The sequence below is a fragment of the Callorhinchus milii genome, unplaced genomic scaffold (genome assembly GCF_018977255.1).
Source record: "Callorhinchus milii isolate IMCB2004 unplaced genomic scaffold, IMCB_Cmil_1.0 Scaffold12, whole genome shotgun sequence".
Classification (NCBI taxonomy): domain Eukaryota; kingdom Metazoa; phylum Chordata; class Chondrichthyes; order Chimaeriformes; family Callorhinchidae; genus Callorhinchus; species Callorhinchus milii.
This window is the reverse complement of record NW_024704753.1, coordinates 1,510,456-1,532,513: the sequence shown is the minus strand read 5'-3', so window position 1 is coordinate 1,532,513 and position 22,058 is coordinate 1,510,456. Positions and strand designations below refer to the sequence as shown.

The 22,058-nt window shown below is 36.4% G+C and overlaps 1 protein-coding gene across 1 annotated transcript in view; it reads left to right on the top strand.

Moving 5' to 3' along the window:
• phf2 (PHD finger protein 2) overlaps positions 1-21,800 on the top strand; it is a 32,202-nt gene extending 10,402 nt beyond the window's left edge. Inside the window, 16 exon segments of the mRNA XM_042339594.1 lie at positions 302-464; positions 690-777; positions 1,590-1,696; positions 1,811-1,902; positions 2,483-2,572; positions 4,740-5,009; positions 5,378-5,497; positions 6,118-6,236; positions 7,089-7,276; positions 7,966-8,039; positions 9,213-9,370; positions 11,079-11,356; positions 14,542-14,634; positions 15,043-15,152; positions 15,810-15,924; positions 18,728-21,800. Coding sequence (XP_042195528.1) covers positions 302-464; positions 690-777; positions 1,590-1,696; positions 1,811-1,902; positions 2,483-2,572; positions 4,740-5,009; positions 5,378-5,497; positions 6,118-6,236; positions 7,089-7,276; positions 7,966-8,039; positions 9,213-9,370; positions 11,079-11,356; positions 14,542-14,634; positions 15,043-15,152; positions 15,810-15,924; positions 18,728-18,816 — 2,154 coding nt within the window. The 3' untranslated portion in view covers positions 18,817-21,800.
• The last annotated feature ends 258 nt before the right edge of the window (positions 21,801-22,058 follow it).

The following is a 22,058-nucleotide window of genomic DNA, read 5'->3' as shown; positions in this document are numbered from 1 at the left end:
AGCTCTATCCACTGCACGACCGGGGCTGTCCCCTTTGCTCGTACCAAGTAAATATTTTAAATCAAATGTTGCACTGCTTTGGTAATTTTGCAATCGGGTTTGATGCTGTTGTGTTTTGCGGTGATTTATTATTCCAAGTAATTGTTGATGTCAAAAGTGGATTTTAGCACCTTTGTGGAAAATGTTGCGATATGCAATGCCACGGGCTACATATAAAATAATCTATGTAACAAAAATCTACTTGTTGGAAGCGTTTGTTTATCGTACTAAATCTGTCTTTGATGTCTTTGATCTTTCCAAGGGAGAGAAAATTTTCTACTTGATCAAATCAACTTCTGCAAATCTCGCTTTATATGAACAATGGAGTTCATCATCAAATCAGAGTGAAATGTTTTTTGCAGATCAAGTAGACAGATGCTACAAGTGCATCCTGAAACAAGGACAGAGTCTATTAATTCCATCAGGTACAATACAAGGCCACAGTTTCATCCCTAAAGTCCCACTATCTTCATGGTAACCTCTTTTCTCATGGTTGGCAAAATGCCTCAGCAGCCCTGTGCCATTTTCTTCCCTTGACAAATGTGTACGCATTATTCAGTGGCATTCACTTGACCTGATTTGTGTCATTGCATAAACTGATTGTGAACACATTCTAATTTAATAGTAATGAATTTGTATTACCTTAACAGGTTGGATTTATGCAACGCTAACCCCAGTGGACTGCTTGGCTTTTGGAGGACACTTTTTACACAGCCTAAACATTGAAATGCAGATGAGGTATAGCATTCCCAAATGACAGATTATCTTATGTCTAACGTGTTTTGTTTTACTTTGGGACTGAACAGATTTTTTTTTGGTCTTCTATGTTTGTTTTTTGCAAAAATGCAAAAGGAGAAATGAAAGCAAAATATTGCTTCAGTCAAATCAAGCATGAAATTAGGATGTAACTCCCAGTATTTGAGAAATCCCTCCTATCAGAAGACAGCTAATTGATTTGTCCAACTTTGTACAGATCAAACAATTTTTTCGAAAAGATATCCATGTATTGTCGCAACTATTTTAGAAGCTTGGAAGAATAAGTGGTATTTCAGTCGTTATTTGTATGTGGCATAACACACCTAAAAATGTAAAACAAGGAAAGGTCCATTCTTCCTCATATATAGTAGTATATAGTAGTAGTAATATGATAATCCTTGCATTTGATATAGCGCCTTATCACCCCTATGAGTCATCTCAAAGCGCTTCACAGAATATACTGTAAAGTGAATTGAATATATATATATGTAATATTTTATACAGTCTAGCTAATTCACTGAGTATTTTTGGGACTCGCAGTTTCTCACACAGAGACTTTATTTTCTTCCTACCTTGTCACTCAGGATATATTCGTTTTTGTAGAATTAAGAATTGCCCATTTTGTGAGTTTTTGAGTACTTGAATTGAATTTACATTCACTACACTAGGTGGCAGTCTATTTCCATGTTAACTGACTGAAATAGCTGCTCAACATGTTCTGATGATGCGCATGGTTGTGTACTGCTCCATGCATCCTGTAAAATTGTGTAACCACGTTTTGGTTTGTATGACAGAGCCTACGAAGTTGAAAAACGACTGAAAATTAACAACCTTATCAAATTTTCAAACTTTGAAACAACATGTTGGTATGCTGGCAAGTATCTGCTTGACACTTTCAAAGGTAACGTGAAACAAAAAAAAAACTTGTGAATGATCACTCAAGAAACAATTATCTTTACACTGATCCTTACCTAACTGACATTGATGGAAGTATTGACTTCTTGACTCTTGATAGGTTTACACAAATCCGGGAAGCAGCCACTTCCTTATCTGATGCAGGGAGCAAAAGCTCTAAATGCGACTTTCAGGTCGTGGACCAAGAAGCAGGTAAAGGATATTATTTGTTCTCATTGATTATTCTCTTCTGATGCTGGCATACTCTTAGATATGCATGTTGGGAAGTGTAGAGATTAAAGAACTGAAGGTCTAAACTTTGTGATATAATTGCTAATGTTAAGTCATCTTTGTCACGATAAATGCATGTTAATGTTCTTTAGTCGTATGTATATCCCACCCATCTGATTACCCGCTAGGTGGCTCCAGCCTACTTATTTGCTGTCAGGAATTGTTCCTGTTTCCCCGATATGCTCCCCTACTCCTTTCACCTCTCCCCTGCCTCCCAAAGTATCTCAGTGGGGACAATCCAACCCATGATTTAAGTTAAACACCAGAAGGTTTTATTAAGATGAGGGTAATTGCCCTTCCAGCGCTTTAGGATGTCCTCCTGATGTGAAAGGCACTATATAAATGCAATTTGTTGTTGTTTGTGGGGTTTTTTAAACCTCTGATTCTTAATCAACTTTGTAGCTGTTTGCCTTCTTTTGCCTTGTCTCCAGCAGTCTGTTGCTACTTGCATTAGACACTTGCTTGTTATTGATCTATTACTTCATAACATTTTTGCCTTTAGGTTATAGCTAATCATGAGGATGAAATTCCAGAAACTATTAAAACAACACAACTCATTAAGGAATTTGCCAAAGAAATTCGAATATTAGAGGTGGGTTTTCTTTCACAATCTGACCTTGAATATTTTGCTTTTGATGTTGGTTAAAGAGAATGTCTCACAGTGATTCAAACTTTGTTAATGTTAAAGGTTAAATGCAAGTTTTGTTTTGAATTTTCTTATTTTAAAGCACTCTGCTCGTAAGTAAATGAATGTTTCCAAGTTTGGTACATCTACCCAAGCAGAGGGTAACCTCTAGATATTTTGGGGGAGAAATGCGTGCCTTTAAATAGAATTGAACTGAACATTGTTTCATTAAATCATTTTTTCCCCCCACAATATACATTTCATTGAGTTGAGTGAAATTTCAGTTGCATCCATTATATATACCACTTTTTAATAGATTAAAGCTGCAGTATTTATAGGAACGTCTGGTGTCTTATGTAAACTGCGCAATTTTTTAATGTAGCTTACGGCACAAGATGGTTAATGTGCTTTTTTTATACATTAAAAAATAGGAGGAAAGAGATAATTTGATTAAGAATCCCTCATTGCAAATCATCAGTGATGTTCCTTTTTATACATTATCTGGAAGATTCGGACTCAATCGGTTCCCGAGGATGTTTTCTGCAGCACCACTGGCAGCCCCTGCAGACTTCCTTACACTGCTAGACCATACATGACACTATACAGAGATGAGATATGTCAGGTGGCAAAAGAGAAGTAGGTGAAGTCTTAGTGAATGTTCTATCAGTTTGTTCTGTCATGTCGCTATATTTTCACATTCTATATTTTTGCATGGTATTGGAAAAATTGCCATTCCAACAATAAACTGAAAACATGATGTTTCCTATAAGATACTGCAGCTTTAAAACTGAACATCTGCCATAGTCATATGATATAATGATGCTTTTGTTTTTTTTGAGTTTTTAGTAATGCAAGACCATTTTCAGTTAGATTGCGAATTCAGTAATTGTGTTTATAATCCAGCGTTATGAAAAGAAGTTTACTGTTATTACCAAGAAGTATATTTAATTCAATGCAACCCAACATTCTTGGTTCCAAATAATACTTGCGTTATTAGTAAGAATCAATCAACCTTAAATGTTCCCACTTATATTATTTCTGTTTTTGTTTTCCAATTCCTCTATATGTAGAATTTAAATTGAACAATTTTACATGTTCAACCCATAATGTTTTACAGGTAATTTATTATTGATTGAAGGATGTTTAGGTCTTGTGATTTCCTGTATCCGGTCAAATAAATTGGGTAAAATCAGCTGCAAGGGATTTGGGACTTTTTTTAATTCATTGAAGTTTGTAAACTGAAAATTTGAGGTTTAATCAACAAATGACTATGAAGAGATAACGAATGTAAAAATTGAACAAAAATTGAACACGTGGATATGAAGAAAGTTTTTATGTGTGTGTGTATATATATATACATACACGTATATATTAAAATAAATATGACAACTGAGGCATTGTTTATATTCTATTCTGTTAGGCTGCTGTCACAGATTTCATTGCCATCAGCAGCTTAGGAACAGGAGGCAATAGAGGAAATAAAGAATCTCTTATGGGTGCTAACTGGCAGTAAAAATATCCATTTAACTCAAATGTACTTAACAAGGTGATTCAAATTGAGCATGATGTTTATTAGTTACTGAGAACATATCTAACTTCTCACACATCATAAATTAATCTATAAAATGCTAGCTTGATATAAACATAATGCATGTGAGAGGCTGTAAATGGCCCATCTGTACTGTTCTCCACCTGGCTGTCTTAATTATTCCTTTCTTTCTCCTGCGTCCTCTCCCCTCCTCTTACCTCACTTAGCCATGGTCTCCTAAAGGGATTGCCTGCCTGTGCAATGTAACTGGTAGGTGCCACTGACCATTTACACCAAGCACAGAGAGTGTAGGGTGTCCTTGCCTGCGTCTCTCTCCAAAATCACAGAGTCTGTATTTAACCTGGATTTTGAAATTTTATTCAGGGTGGGGGGAAGATATCTGATGCAATGTGAAAATCACAAGGCCTAAGTATGTTTTAAGTCTGAGTAACAAATCTTCACTTGCTGTCAGTACATATTAAGTATTAATTCTTGTGAACAAGATTTGTATAGCAGAAGCTGTTTTGCAGATTGTTTTTATAGGATTGGAAGTTTTTGTGTCTTATAAGACATCTATATTTTCTAATTTTTGTGTTATCCTCACAGAATGCATTAAAAGCAAATGAAGGTCAGGCGAGTGAGGTGGTTAGTATGACAAAAAGCCTGCCCGTACCTGCTAAAGTACCAGAACATACAGGAACAGCATCTGTTGAAAAGCCAGTCAGAAAGAAAGCGTCACGCGCCAAAGAAGGAGTTAAGAAAAAAGGGAAGAAAGAAAAAGAAAGTTCACCACCATTAGTCCCCAAACTTGACATCCCAGAAGCTCACACAAAAGAAGTTTTGATTAAAAAAGAAGCACCAAAGAAAGGAAGGAAGGTGTGGATTTTTTAAAATTATTTTATTAACTTTGTCTTCATTTAATATATTCTCAGTATTGTATCCTCTAACAATAAGCTTAATGCATACCTCCATGCATGTCATAGTAGCCGAATAATATATAATAAAGTTCTATTCCATGTTGTCGCGTACAGACGTTATATCATTGTTTATCAAGTCATCTAAATTGCTCAATAAGTATACTGTCCTATAATTACTTTCAGTTACCCTTTATTGTTAACCTAGCATATCATGGCATATAAGTGTAGGTCCAAGAAATCAGTTTGGTGTAATGTTCATTTCCGCTATGACTTCCCCACACCTTTCTGTGTAATACTACATAGAAGTATGCTATTTGCTTCCATTAGACTTCAAAGAAATTGTTGCGTGCGGCAGAGAGAAAGGCTGCAAATAATCAGAATGATGTACTAAAATTTGGAATACAAGAGCAGAACAAAAGCAAATCTGAATTGAAATGGAAGTACAAGGTAAGGTGAATTTTAGAAAATCTGAAAATATTTAGGGTATATTATTAAATATAAGGTATTATTAAAACGCTATAAGATTTGTAACATACAAATTTCCTGAATATTGTTTTATCCAGTTGGTGAAAACAGCACAATTTTAGTTCTTTCATTGTTTTCACCAGTGTTCACTGTATTTAATGGACTAGGATTGATGCAACTATAGAGATTTTTTTCTCGCTAAGTTAGTAGTGATATTCTTATCTCGAGGACTTGTATTCAGGGAACAGGTGGGAAGGCAAATGGTAAATCCTATAAGGTGAGGAATAATTACATACTGTGTGTGTGTACATGTGTATATATATATATACATACGTGTGTGTGAATGAATCTTCAATATGTTTTAGCAAAATGCCCTATTGTGGTTGAATCTGTTTTCTGATCTACTTTATAATTTAGTGAAACATTCTCCACAGTTTTACAACATTAAATGTTGTTGTATTCACTGTTCCAGATACAGTACCTTTTGTTTCACAATAGATTAATGGCACTTTAGTAACTTAAAACTGTAAATGGCAAATAAAGTTGAAATAAAATCTCTTTACTAATAGCTAATCCTCGTCTGCATTTTCTTTGCTTCCCAGAACAGCAAACCAGATTCTCTGCTCAAAATGGAAGATGGAAAATCCGAGAAATCACTATTGGTGGGAAGCAAAGACAATAGCAAACTCAAGTTGGTCTTCACTAATAAAAAACTGCTGAGGTGTGCGGTTAAATATTTAGTCAAACTATCTTCATCTGTGTTTGATTGAATCGTTTATCCAAATATTTGAATCCTGGAACTGAATAAGTTTCCAGCATAATTGGTACTGACAAATGCAGCATACAAAGCAAAACTTGCTCCAGAGTTTTGAAGTACAGCATGAAATGCACATGTTTGCATTTTTTATGTGGCACCATGACAATAATACAGTAGTGGTATTTATTTAATCTAAGGCCAGACGCTTTTAAACATCAACTATTCAACCAATACTGTATGTTTGCTATATGTTTTCTGGAAGCCATCCTTTCAGCAGCAGAGAGAAGTGGTGCTAGAAGCCAGGTTTATACTTCTCAGGGCTGATGCAATGCAGTATGAACTCATGATTTCTCAGTGCTGGTGCATTTGTACTATTTTGATTCATTGTAGGCTATGAATTGTCGACGTTACCAAACTCTCTGTTCCCTCCGCTTGGCAGGCAGAAGACTGCTCTCTCCCCCACTCTCGATGAGGTTAATTTGTGGGCAAATAATCCTACTGTCATACACTTCTTGATAGCCAAATCAAAAAAGTTGTTGAAAGATGTAATGAGAAAATAACTTTTTTTGGTGGGGGAGGGTAAAATGAGTGGATTGATGAATTAATAATGTGTTCGCAAGTGGCGGAATTAATAATGTTAAAGAACAAACAACTGGCATTGCGTGGTTCTGTAATTGAACTCTTGATATGCACACAAAAGACTAAAATTTAATGTTTTTTCAATTATATTTTTATTTAACAGAATATTCTGAGAATTAACATTTTACTTGTCGCATTTGTAATCGTCTAACCTTTACTTGCTTTTGCTTCACCTAGTTGTAAAGGAGTGAAAACCCCGACAAACTCTAAGAAGTCTGATCATATCTTTGGGTGTTTGCAAAATATTAAAGACAAACCGAAACTAGTAAGAGATGAATACGAGTATGTGTCCGATGATGGTGAGCTGCAGATTGATGAGTTTCCTATAAGAAGAAAGAAATCTACTTCCAAAAAAAACCTGCCTTGTAAGTGAATCTTCACATGTTTGCATTAATTAAAATATACCAATTTATCCCTTCCCCACCAATTCACCATATCTCTTAAAACCTTTACTTCCTAAATAGCTAATCTTTCCACCTCCCTTTTAAACATTCAAATTGTTTTTGCCGGTACAGCCTTCAGAAGCAGCGCCTTCTACAGTCTACAATCATCGTGTGACATTTGCTATTAAGAGAAAATATATAATATTCCTTACAATTAATATGGCACCTTATTGGTTCAAAAGTGCCTTTTCTATAAAGGAAAATCTAGTGTCTAGTGACCGTATTTTTTGGCAGACATGGCAGCTAATTTGCACGTAACTATGTCTTAATTGCAGCCATGAAGTGAATGACCAATTTTTTAAAATCTGGGAGATTGTTGATCAGGAGAAACTCCCTTCTCTTTTTGAATAGTGCTATGGAATCTTTAACATCCACCCGAATAGGCCCTGGTTAAGCATCTCATCCAGAGGACAGCACCTCTGACAATGCAGCATTCCAACAGCGCTGCATTGAAGTGTCATCCTAGACTATGAGCTCAAAAGTCCCAACATGGGGCTTGAACCCACAACCTTCTGACTCTGAGGCGAGTATGCTCCCAACTGAGCCAGGCTGACACCCAAAATAATGCCACTGCTACAATTAACTATTTATTGTATGTTTTAACCCATCAGTTTTGCCAAAGACCAAAGAGAGTACTGGACGTATTGGAATGCGAGAATTACTAGTCAAGCACAGTTCCAACCAGGTATAACCCATTCTGTTTTTAATGCATGATTGGCCTGTGACTGTTAGTTAGGGGCTCTGCTATTCAGCTCAGTAATATAATCAGACATGAGAAGTAGGTAAAACATTTTATTTATTGGTTTGCCTTAGGCATGTTAATTTAATCACTTGGATTTGATCCAGAATGTATTAAGAATTCTTGCTGGGCTGGCCTAAATTAAGGGAAGGTATTTATATAGCATTGTTAACAATGGCGATGTGAACAGGGCACTTTAACTCCAGCTATTTTTGGAGGTTCTGGTTTCACACCAGGTCCAGTCCTGTAACCTACCAATTCCATACAGCTTTGCAACCAAAGAAAAGTGAAAGGAGCGCTCGTTGTGCACTCTTGCGTGCATTGCATTCACTCTGCTCAGCGAACCTGAATCCGCAATGGCAGTAACTTTGTAATGTTTGTGGGAAACCAATGGTTGTCTGTTCTTTGCTTCCATTTGTAAAACGACTTCATCAGGGAACTTTTAAAAGTTCACTTAGTATTACATTTTAAATTAGTTTTTAATCAATCTTGTTTTTCTGTCAGTTTATTCTGTTGGGATTGAATGATTCCTTCAGATAATACTCTGACCTCCCCTGAAACCAGTTAATTTGGTCACTCAATCCACGACTGTTTGTGGGACCACGGCTGTGTGCACAGTTCTCTGCCACGTTTCACCCACAAAATATACAGTCAGTTCTATGAAGCGCTTTGAGATGCCTCAAAGATGTGATAAGGCACTATATCAAATGCAAGGATTATTATTATTTATTATTAGTTTTCACCCATTGCAAAGCTACAGCATGGTGAGATTTGCTTCTTTCAGACGCTGTAACTGTTTTTGAGATCCCTTGTGTAAAACTCCTATTCTACGTTTGAGTGTTTGTAAAGTTAATGCACATCCAATTAATGCACATTTAATCGGTGTAAAACCTACAGATCAATTAGCCCTTAAAGGAAGTGACCAGTGTAGAGCTAATTACAATAACCAATCAAATTCATCAATCACAATTGTATTTAAATCGTCGCACTGTGAAGCTCCACGTATAGACTGCTGAGTTTAATGGAATGAATAATCTTATCCGTTGCGTTGTGTTACTGTGGAAGTGTTGTTTGCAGTTAGATTCTTACTTTTTGTCATTGTCCTGTTCTAACTGGCAGGCTGACAACTCGTCTGATGAAGGTTCACTTCATATAGATACCGAGGCAAAGGCAGATCCAGCTACTGACAAGAAGGCTGACACAGGAAGCTCTGCAGGAATACTAGATTTACTACAGGCTAGCAAGCAAGTCGGGGGCCTGGAGTACAGTGCAAACAGGTAGGAATTATATTTGAAAGATCAAGCGCTAGGATTCAGAGTATTGCAGAACTGTCCATAACACTACTAAATTACAGTGGCTTTGTTTGGTTCAAGTTGTTTATTGGGTTTTACTCTTCCTGTGGGATTCCTCCCATCAAATAGCAGTGTAGACATTTGTCTAGTACTCTTCAGGTATAAATGCAGAGCAGTAATGTCTCAGTCAATCTGGTAGATATTCACTTAGTCCAAATAATTAATATGTCTTTCCACAGCAAAATCTGGTGATTGAAGCAATGACATCACTTCCTTTAGGCACTCTTATAAAGTCAGATGTTTTAATTCAGTAACTTCAGAAAGAATAGCAAACATTTCAGCTGGAAGAGCATATGATACCATAAGAGTGGAAAACATTATCAGATGTAAGCTAAGATTCAAGTGGGATAATGGGATGCTTTAATCCAAAGTATTTGGTTGGTTTCTTTTGGATATTTAGTTACTCAAATTGTTTGCATATTTGCATACTTTGCTCTTGCCTAAAATAAAGCGATGAAAGGGTGCTAAACTATTTGTCTATATTGCCTCAGTTGATTAATGACTTGATCTGCACATGAAGTTCACACGAAAATTTAATTTATTTTGGTAATACTGAAGTATTTTCTACCTTAAAACACGAGGTACTTGAGATATTTTATCCCTCTTTCAACTGCTAAAATGATCTTGACAGTATGAAGCATTGAGCTGGACCAAGTAGGCACACTGATTGGGAGTATGACCAATCTGGCGCTGCTCTGATATTAATACCAGTTGGCGTTCTTTCTTCATTCCTAATATACATGTGCAACTCATACAATGTATGGACATAGTTCCCATTATTGCCTTAAGATTTTCATCACAGTTTTGCATGTACAACCTCTCTGTTTATTCTCTGCATTGCCCTGGGCGCTTCCTTCATTTTAAGTGGGTCAGTATTTAAATTTTGATGGTCCATTTGCATTGTTTGAGAGCTGCAAAAAAGGTGAAGAAAATGGCCTTGAAGAAAAAATAATATGTTTTAGACATCCAGGTGATGATATTTTAAAAGTAACAGAAAATTGCATCTGCCTGGTGCTTAATTTAGTAATTTAGTTGTTTTAATATTAGTTGCTTTCTTGGATTTAATAAAACTGGACATAATAAATAGCCGTAGCCAATAAATAGAATTGAGGCAGTAAATGGAGGTTAGGTGCTTTCTAACTGTGATGGGGTGAAAGCACTTGCTTGTTGACAATTGTAGAATTTCTCCACAGTTTTTTTTCGAATATGAAATGCTTGCTTCTACTGGCTTTTGAAAATATAGCCCTAGCAAATTTTAAAAGTAAATTAGTTAAGTTTTTGAAGTGTACCAACATAAAGGGGTGGTGTAATGTGGCTTACATAGGATTAGCTTCCACCAGCACTGTCTTGATTAACTAAAAGGCCTTCTATTCTTAAGTTTTATGATTCTAATTCAAAAAAACATTTTAGTTCAAATGTAGTTTAAAATAAAATTATTGTTTCAGTGTTTTTAATGTGGGTCCAAAAATGTTTTAAATTCCCTTAGGATTAATGCATTTTTAAAATATTTCTATTTTAATATTTTCCAGTTTATAATAATAAAAGGTGAAACTTTGAAGATATAAAATGGGATTCAAACCTGTTGTTATTGATGAGATCTCGTTCACTGACTGCTGTTCATCTTCTACTCCAGCCAACCGCCCGCCTCTCCCAGCACACAGGAGGCCATCCAGGGCATGTTATCCATGGCAAACCTTCAGTCCTCGGACTCCTGCCTGCAGACATCATGGACCAGTAACCAAGTTAAAAATAGTTCCTCCATAGTTCAAACGTCAAAGAAAACTAGTAACAAGCTTAAAAAGCCCACAGGGAAGCGGTTAGTCAAAAACACCGTACAGAGCACTATTGACATTAATGACTATGAGGAAGACCAGGACAGCCTAGGAGCATGCTTTAAAGATTCCGATTACGGTAAGAGCATCTTCTGGTAAAGAACCGTCGCACAAATGAAGTAAAAAAAATGGCAAAAGGGTAGAGCGAATGCACAATAGCGCACAAACATTTGGAAGTAACCTTGCATCTAATAATTTAAATTTTAAAGTATAATGGGCATGTAAAACTTCATTAGATTGGATTTAAATTACTTATGTGCACTTCTGAAAAGATTCCCAGAGGGGGAATACACATGTGTTTTAGTAAATCTCAGAATTTCACGATGAATGCACATGAAGCATTAGCACATTGGGTATTTCATAAGAAGTTCATTTATCTGACACGGCAAAGTTTCACTCTTTAAAAACTAGTCCACAATTTGGCTGTCTTATTAATGTGCATCTGGCAGTACTCATCACTGGCAGGTGAAAGCTGAAATTTCTTCTGTTTCCTTACCAGGACCAAATAAAAACCATTAGAATCTAATTTGCTAAATTGCATTTATAAAGTACTTTAGTCTTCAAAAATGTTCGACAAACTAAATTGTTTACAATAGAACTTTAATCAGTCCTGAAAGTTTGGCAGCTGTTATTGACCTTTTTAACATCTGAATATTGTATCCAACATTTACAAGTTTACATTTTTACTTTCTGCTAAAATGCAGTGGTAATACCACACAGACATAAAAGTGCCCTTTCACAAATATTATTCACTCTTGAAATTGTAACAAGGTCTGTGAATGACTTAAAAGTACTTCAATCAGATTTTAAACAACTTCATTAATGACCCACTTGTCCAAAACTACATTCCTTTGGGAAATAGCGTATTTGTGCATCCTTATAAATTTGTGTACTTGAAATACAAATAAATTGTACATCAGCTTTGACATTAATGTATTGCTGGAAACGTCTGATCATCAGCATGGTACCCTATTAGATTGATTACTATACAGCAGTATGATTGCAACCAACGCCTAATGCTTCTTCCTCTCATCGATACCAAGAAAAAATAATTTTGTGAAATATGGTTCTCCATAGTGTAGCAGATTAGCTTTGGACACTTTACACAAAACCTGAAATATGAAACGCTGATATTGCCAAAATGATAATCAATTCCTTGTTAATGAACTTCGGTGATTAAGATGTAATTCCTGAAGCCAATTTTAAGACTCGCTTTTGAATTCATTATTATAATTGTTGGGGGATTTCTAATATTTTCCTGATGAATGGAAAAAGTTACATTGGTTTATTGTGGTTCTCGAACCATTGTTCCCTTTAATCATGTTTGTCAATTACACAGGTGGAATGTTTCTCACATGGCCTTCATTAAACTTCCATCACTTACAATTTATGTAGGGCCTGACGCAAGATAGTGAAAATATGATGCAGAATACTCACTCCATCTGTTTTTAAGTTATTCATTTGCACAGATCAGGACTTTGTATGACATGAACTTCAGAAAATTGAGCGTTGTCACAAAATTTGAATAAAAGGATGTGTAAATCTTGGATGCCTCACGAAGGCTTCTGAATGCATTGCTTGCGTTGCAAGATTTCTATTTTTCTCTAGATTGCTAATGTGCTAAAATATTTTTCAAATGATAATGAGTTGGTGCAGAAAGCTTACTGGTTTCTGTAAGCTTTCACTATTGTAAATTCAGCTGGGGTTAGGCCCACCAAAGTGAATAGAGGTTGGAAACTAAGTGAAGTGCTGTAAATTCGTTTTGAATGGTGATTTTTCTAGATCTTAAATATAAATATAATTAAACATAATTCAAAATAGTGACATTTTGCTTGCATTTTAAAATGCGCTAAGCGTTCTAAGAAGTTTTGATGCAAATTTTCCTGGCTACTTTTTAAAAACTGGAATCTTGTCAAGAAACAATCTCCTCTTTTTCTCGTGTACATCCTATTATGCCATTCTACACGCTGTTTTGGTATAATCTGCCCCCCTCTGGTCGTGCACATCCAGATGGCATGGCATGGTTGTAATGAATCATACTAGTAATCTTGACAATGCTCCGCTTTCGTGAAACCTAGCAAAATCGCAGCAGTAAATTATTTGCAGGAGGGTTTGAGGAGATCTCACTAAATGCATCAAGCCGTAATTTATTGGATGTTGGCTTGCAAAGTTAGTTTTCAAAATGACTATAAATTATTCAATCACGTAATGACATAAGCAAATTAATGTTGCATAATTATAGCCACATACCTCACCTAAACCTCACATAATGATCCAACATTGTTTTACACATGTGTCTGTACTCTTGCTCATACCAAAGCATTTTGAATGCTGTAACTAACTTTCTGGATGCTGATGTTACTGATCATTATCCTAAATTGGATTCAGATTTCAAAGGAATATGTCGTTGTGTAGGGTCTGTATAATTTCAAAGTGCTGATCTGATTAGTCTATATTAATGGGACGTTGACTGTTATTTTGTGAGTATATCACAACCTGTTATCGTCTGAGTGACTGGAAAGTTAATCTCCAAAACTCAACCTATAGCTGTGGATTAAATTTAGAGTTGTACTATACCTTATACATTTTTAAACCAGAGATGTTTGCTAATTAGCACTCATTGATTTTGTTGCTTTTCAACTTACTTTAGGCTTCAGTACTTTCAGGATATATTACTGTGCTTTGAGACATCCTCCTGACACGAAAGGCAATATATAAACATAAATTGTATTAATATAGCTAGGGTACACTGCAAGAGGGAAAATCAAAGCAACCCCTACCCTAGACTTCTGTTACACAGGGAGTTTTGACAGGCCAGTTATTTGGTTACATGCCTAATAATAATCCCTCCAAAACCAAAAACAATAATAAATTGGTCATTTTCAATCTACGACTGTTTGTGGGACATTGCTGTGCGCAATTGGCTGCCGCGTTCGCCCACAAATATACAGTCAATTCACTTTACAGTATATTCTGTGAAGCGCTTTGGGACGTCCTCCCGACGTGAAAAGGATTATTATTATTATTACTTGCCTGTCCTCTCAGTGGGGGGAATGTTGTATGGTAGCGAAAGCCTATAAATGAAAGGAGTGTTTCCTATCTACTGTGCAACCATTCTGTTTGGAAAGTAATGAAAAATATTATTTTTTTAATGAGCAGCAGCTGTTGTATATCATTGTCCAGACCAGGTTATTGAAGTTGAATAGCTTACAATGAAAAGGCGACGGTGAGCAATGTATTTAAAGGTTTCTTTTGTATTCTCAGTTTATCCGTCTCTTGAATCTGACGATGATGATCCAGTTTTCAAATCGAGATCCAAAAAGAGAAAAAGTTCAGATACACCTTGGAATCCTACAGGTACATTTGCTGCCTTCTCAAGAGTTCAGCATCTACCGCAGAGTTGTAGTAAATCACTTTGTGCCATAAACTGTTGTGTGGGAAATTGCAGATTGTTCAGAATCCTAGCGAGTTACATCACAAAAGGAGGCCATTTGCCCCCTGTCTGTTGGGGCCTTCTCCCCCCCTGGAGTGAACAATCCTATTGTGCATATGTTGCACACAGCAGGTCCCATAAATGGCCTTGGGGTTGAAATACCAATTAATCTGGCAGGCAAAGGCATATGATTTTAGTCGGAAATAGTTTTGCTCATGACGAAAGCTGCGAGTAAATAAACATTATTTAATTTAAGTGCATTCGAGCTCAGAGAATCTCCCTTCTAAATGGAATCCAGCAATTGCAAATAGATGTTTTTTGCGTTTTTCCAGCCAGAGTTACACCATCTGTTCCTCGACATGATAGACCAACACGAGAAGGGGCAAGAGTCGCCTCGATAGAAACTGGATTGGCGGCAGCTGCAGCAAAATTATCGCAGCAAGTGAGTTCCTTTGGGGGGGTTTCCTATCTAGATCTAGCAAATTGAATGCTAGACTCCATTACACATTGCTGCTCTCAGATATTAGTTTAATTTGGAAACTATATATTGTGTATGTCCCGATCATTCAGAAATGGCAGAAAATTATGCCAATTTTTTGGCTGATTTCTACATTACAAGTTTCTCTTTATTTTCCATGTTTTAACCAAAATAAGTATTATAGATGTCTGACAAAATATGCAGATAATATTTTGGTGATTATATTGATGAGAACATATCTTTGCAGTTAAAAAGAATCGTTGAGGTGCTCTTCTCTTCTGGATGCCTTATGTAGACACTTGCTTTGTGTAAACCGTTAACTAATGGGTTTCTCAAATCATAAACATTTTAATTATGTGCAAAGCTGAGCATTAGTAAACCGGTATGACCTTAACAATATTATATCGCCCACTTTACAGTATATTCTGTGAAGGCCTTTGAGATGTCTGGAAGGTGTGATGAGGCGCTATACCAAATGCAAGGATTATTATTTCTCCCATCTAAGATTTCCCTTTTTCCGCTTTTGTGAAAGCACAGCCTTGTGTTGGGGTTTCAGTTTCCCACTTGTATCCTACCGTTTATATTTTTGTTTCTAATTTTGATCATTGTGTTTTGCTGCAGGAGCAACAGAAAGGTCAGAAGAGAAAATATACCAAACGGAAGCTGTCGCTGGATGACTCGAGTAAAATCCCTCAGGAAAGCGCTTCAACAGAAATGAAGACTGACAGCCATACAGGTAGTTTAGTGGATCATGAATATACTGCTGGTGCCAGCACTTTGGGTGTAGTCGAAGCCAACAGAGGGTCTCAGCCTATGGCTCCAGGTGTGTTCGTGACACAGAAAAGACCATCAATTACACCCAGCTCTAGTTCAGCAGACAAGGGTAAGTTTGAAAGAGCAGGCAAGGGATAGTGAGTGGACAGGAGGTTAACTGCGCTTTTTTTGGAGGAGCTGGAGCCATCTCACTAAGTCCTTATATCCTAACTAATGGTAAGAAATCCATTTTCCAACCTTTTTTCTTTTTGCCACTTCATTAAATTTGTGAATTGTTGTCTCAACCCCAGAAGCATTGAGATAGCCGTCCAGTTCAGACTGGAGACCAAAGTTTCAATCTTAATCGAGGAATGTAGCACATCTTTAGGATTGTTTTAAGGGAGTTAAACGTACATTCTTGCACACCACGTTCATCACAGAACGCAAATGTCTGGACTAGATTAACATCCATGTCTACAAGTCCTTCCGTGCGAGAGAACATGAAGAGTGCCTCTTCCTGTTGCACCTCATTTTCTTTCCATCTGTTCCATTTTAAATCCTGCAGACTTGCAGAGTACTGTTGGAAGAGAAAGATCTGTAAGCTTTAACTGCCTCTCACCCAATGTAAAATTAATTCTATATGAAATGAAGCAGCAAGGTGGTGTGAGTGATGGGGGTGAAGGGGAGGGATCTGTTGCTTCCAGCTCCCTCCTCAACAGAGCAGCGGTTGCTTAGATAATCTGGTTTCCTCCTCCAATCCCCAAATCTCACCCAACAAGTTATGCGTTGCCGCTGCTCTTGATCACCCACTTTTGGACTTTTGCTTTAATAAAAAAAATTGCGGATCTAATCAGCTCCAGATTCCACATCTACAATTCCTGCCACAACTTTAGACTGAACTGTGCTTTTCTGGCCTGAGCTTTGAATTGGAGAGGTTTAAATCATAGCGTTCTGTTTCATTACCCTTATTTTTTTTTCCTCCATCCCTTTCTCGCTCTCTTGAGCCTCACTGATATCTCCCAGTTTCCACTATGTCTGCAACTCTATGCTCTTTTGCCTGGACAACCATTAACAACCCCCCCCCATCCTGGCTCCCTTCCATCACCTGCCCCGATAATGCCACCAGTGCAATGCATATCCTCTTCGAATTTCTTCCTCTTACCTCTTTTGTAAAAAAAAAAGTTAGGCTTTTTTGGTCCTTTTTTCTATTAATTAAAAATCATTGGCTGCTGTCAAAATACACCCAATCTACATGAGGTGCAAAAAACAGATTTCTCACTTATACTTGCGTGGACGTGAATGTGATACTGTGATAGCCAGTATAACGGAGGCATAAGTTAGTTGGTAGAGTACAAGATTTAAACAAATGGGGAAGAAAAGTTTTAATGTTTAAGGCGCTACACAGTTAAGGGTGCAAACAACTGTCCAGAGTCTTGGGATGTCCTTCTGTCATGAAAGGCGTTATGTAAATGTAGTTTGTTGTTGCAGCCATTTAGTGATTATTAACTTTCAGTACAGCATCTAGTTAGATATTTGCAGCTGCAGAGTCTTGAGTTGGAAATTCAGATGATGGCAATTCAAACTGGTTCAGCCAATCTATGCTTTCTGAAGTAGGGCTCGAGCTTTTTTTCAGGATAGTAATGAGGAGCTTATCAATGCAGCTCTTCTGAAGTCTAATTGACTGCTGGATGCTTAGCTAAGACACTAAATGCCTTTTGGTGAATTGTTTACTGGCACATTTTGTACTTCACTTTGAATAAAGAGAGTGCGCATTTCATTCTAACAATCTATTTCTGGAATTCCCATGTGTAGGTGGGATACATGGAAATCACAGCTCGGTTTGGATACTCTGAAGCATAGTGATAGGTATCCGGAAGTGTCAGACACCAGCAGACCCCCCCTCCCAAAATATGTTTACATCAGAGCTGCACCTTACTGTTATTATTCTAATTATTTGTGTTCAGTTTTATTGTGTAAAACTATCTAAGATGTCAGAACGCATTGATGTCGTATTTAAATATTCAATATTCTTTCAATGGTCTATGTAACAATTGCTGAATCAAAGTCTGCTGGGCACTGGTTTATTTCTTCTTAAGTTTTTGTAATGAATGCCAGCTGTTAGTTGCCTACAAATGATTTTATCATGGGCTTGTCACCATTGTTAATTATTTCAGTTTGGAGATTGTCGCCAGCGAAGAATAAAAGGCCCCCAAATAGCAACAGCATATAAGATACCCAGTGACGCTCACGGTATATATTATATATTTTAAAAAGCTGTCCTGCAGTGCTGACAGTTCTCATTTAGGATTTTGTTTTCAGAGTTTATCATGAGAGCTTGTTGTGGCTTGAGAGAAGGCGAGAGAGTGCTGCTTTGGGTCCATTTAGTGTGATAAGTATCACAAGGAGCACTTAATCTGAACCCCTCAAGTCACATTACAACCTTGCTGCAATCTGTGTACATATCAGATATATTTCTGTAAAATGTAGGTGTCTGATTAAGTCCAGTATGTTGAAGAATGTCAGCAAGCCACATTTTACAATAGAATTGTAGACCTCAGTGTTTTAGTTGTGGCATATAAAAGACTAATTTCTAGTAATTATTCAACATGTGTTGTGTTAGCCCTTCCATTGTGTATGTGCTTTAGGTAAGTCAATTTTTACTGTTCAAAGGAACATACTTGTAGCTTTGCCCAATGCTTTTATAGCTGTGAAATGAATCTTTGCAGTAACACACGCATGATGTGTAATCAGTGCAGTAATAATCTTATGTATTTTCTTTCTTTCAGGAAAACGTTTAAAGAAGGGCATGGCAACTGCTAAACAGAGGCTTGGGAAGATACTAAAAATACATAGGAATGGAAAACTTCTTCTATAAAATTCAGAATGAGAAACGTTTTGTCTTAGAATTTAGCCTGACTCGAACGCTGTTAAATGTGTGACCTAAAGATTAACACATTTAGATCATTCCGTTTAGAGACTATATCCATTTTACTTGTCTGTGGAGCGTTCTCGGCACATTTGTAGCACTTGGCTGTTCTTGGCAGGTTGTCTCCAGTTGGCTTGTGGCATAACCGGGGAAGCTCACTAAATAGCATTAAATAGCATTTAATAGGTTTCAAAGATGTCACAATAATACCTTTAACATCACTGAGCCTTCTGGTAAAGCACTGTGTTAAGCATTAAATTACGGATGGCAGTACCGAGAATGGATCTATCTGTAAAGGCTTTTATTGTCTTGAAGACTCAGATTATTTAAAATTGTGAACCTGACTCGTGAAAGAAGTCTGTTACAAAACAAGCTAAATAATGCACTGCTGCATTTTAATCTAAGTTAATGGATATTGTCTCTATAAACTTGTTTCTCAGGCAATTCCATATTTTAGATTTAAGGAAACATTCTTTCTAAAAAAAATCATGATGCGAGCCCTGTAAATATGATCAAAATACTGACCTTTATTGCAAAAGACATACAGGTTGTTGCTCTGTAGCTACCTGTTGCTCCACTACCTTTTTAAAGATTTTTTTTGTCTTTGCAATAAAATGTTTCTTCAGTTTGTTCATACAATAATGGAACTTTATTTTTTATAAAAGGCATTGCCTGAAAAACAGACATTACTTTTGTGTGGCCTTGCAAAACAGTACGTAATCACGATACATCAGTTTAAAAAGAAGAAGAAAAATCTACATTTCAGCGACAAGGCTGTGTGAATAAGCTTAACACTTGTGTTCTATTTGAGCTTATTGTTTTAAACTTTGCATTATGATGCAACATGAAGTATTTTGGTCTTAACTAGTGACGTGTTAATGTGTCTTAAGTCCACGTGACTTACTGTAATTTATTAATATTTGTAGCTTTTTATATTTATACATTTCTTAAGCGCTTTGTTTTTTAAATTTTTCAACTACAGTACTTGTGATCCTTTTCCTGAAATTGTGACACAAAATCTTAGTCTTGAGTTTTCTCCACTTCCCTCCTTCCCTTTTGTCAATCATAAGATTACACAGTTTTTGGCCTTTAAGTGGTATAATCCTGCCAGACTATCTGTGCTTTTTTTTCTATATTTATAATTTAGATAATTAGGGCTTTCTGTGGTAGTTTATGAAAACCATTCCTTTTTGCCCTCTTGAGACCACCTTATAGTTACCTGACACATTTTTATTTACAAACTTTATTTTTTGAAAAAGAAAAAGAAATTCCTGTATACTATTAGGAAAACGTTTAAAGATAGTTCATTTTAGCCACAAAATTCGTGCGTTGACTATCTTGATTTTTTTTATGTGTCATTTAAAATTTTTGATATGTTTTTATTGCTGTACATCAAGATCATCAGCTAAAATAATGGCGCTTTGTGTTGTAGAAAATAAACGCTCAAAATTTATATCAGCGAATTAAACATTGGGTGGAAATGGCTGCAGTTAAAATTTAACAATGAACCTCAGGAATTAAGTGAAGCAGGTTCCAGCCAAGACCCTCAGTCCACATTTTAAGTCCCACAGTATCTTGTATATAGATTTTTCTTGGATACTTTGCATTCTTTTTGATAAATACATCTTCAATTGGGGGGGAAAAAAGGTCTGGATGCTTTTAGTAAAAGACATGAAATGTATATTGATCATCTCAGNTTTTTTTAACAGTTTTAAAGCTTCAATGTGTGTAACATTGACCCTGGCATCTTGAACCTCAAGGCACAAATAAATAACATTAATTGCCCCGGAGAGAGGGCAACTGTGATATCACAAAAGTGTTTTATTATTATTAACCCATTATCTTGTGTTAGCGTTGCAGGGGTCTATCATGCGCTGGCCGCAATCCTTGCATTACTATTTTACCCCTTTATAAACAAGTCATGAAAAAATTGCTATTTTTATTGATTGGTGTGTATGATAGACTCTTCTCTCCCCCACCCCATCTTTTGAACTGATCCCAGTGAATTCAAACTTGCCCACACCAATGTGCTCATCGACATGCACGAGTCTTGTACGTTTTCAGGAACTTTGCGTATAAACCAAGAGATTGAGGAATCATGAAGAAATTGTATTTTGGATTTTAATTGGGGGGGAAAAAAAAGTCAATGCAAGATGAAATCAGTAGATACCGAATGCATGAGTTGGCCTGGTTAATTAAATGAAAGGAAACCTTGAGTAGGTTTAAAACTTCTATTTTAAAAATAGTCCCACGTAGAACCAGAGCAAAGGAATATTGCCTTGTTTAACCAAAATGTATTGTGTATCAGTATCCCAAACTGAAGTATGCTAGTGCAGCTTTCTGTGTGTTACTGTTGTCACAAGCTGATCTATTTTATTTGATTGTCAGATTAAATCTGAAATCTGTGTTACATAAAACATGCAGTCCACTCACTTTAAACTTATGTTAAGCACTATCCGTTGATTTAATTCTAGACAGCCTTAGTTTGTATTTATAATGTTGGCGTGTGGCATAAAATGCAGGTGAAAGATTAAATTAATTACTGAGATGTACCAGGTTAAACAGGAAACAAAAGGGGATGCGCTGTGCAAATGGAGTTGTATGCTGGTTCTTGCTGTATATTGCAGTTGGAAATGGATGTTTGTTGGCTGATAAAGGGCAATATGGACTTTCACAGTCGTTAGTTTTGTCAGCGTTTAATTTCTTTAAGTTGAACTGCACTATAAATTGCAACACAAATCTTTGCATTTTTGTTTTAGCTATTAATGATGTGTACATTATTAAGCAGAGAAAGTAAATCTCCTACAGCTTGGTACAGTTTATTCAGCCTTTTCCGTATGTTATATCTGCAGAATGAAGTGACCATATTCTTTCCGAACTTGTAGAGATTGTGTTTTAAAACTGTTAAAAAAAATAAAATCTACATACTCCTCTGTTTCACATGTTCCGTGACTTTTCACTTGCAAACTGTCTCAAAAAATGTTCAGTGTATAAATGGTGGAAACCTGGTGCTCCCCTGGCCCTGAAAAATGCCATGAGTCTCTGCAGCATTTTTCCATCAACATGCTGTTTGCACTAAATTAATGCCAAGACGCAACATTTTTGCCAGAAAACTTGACTACCGAAGGGTACAGACCATATTTTCAACATTATGTTGAAAGCAAACCAATAAATTCTGGCAAAGAACCTGA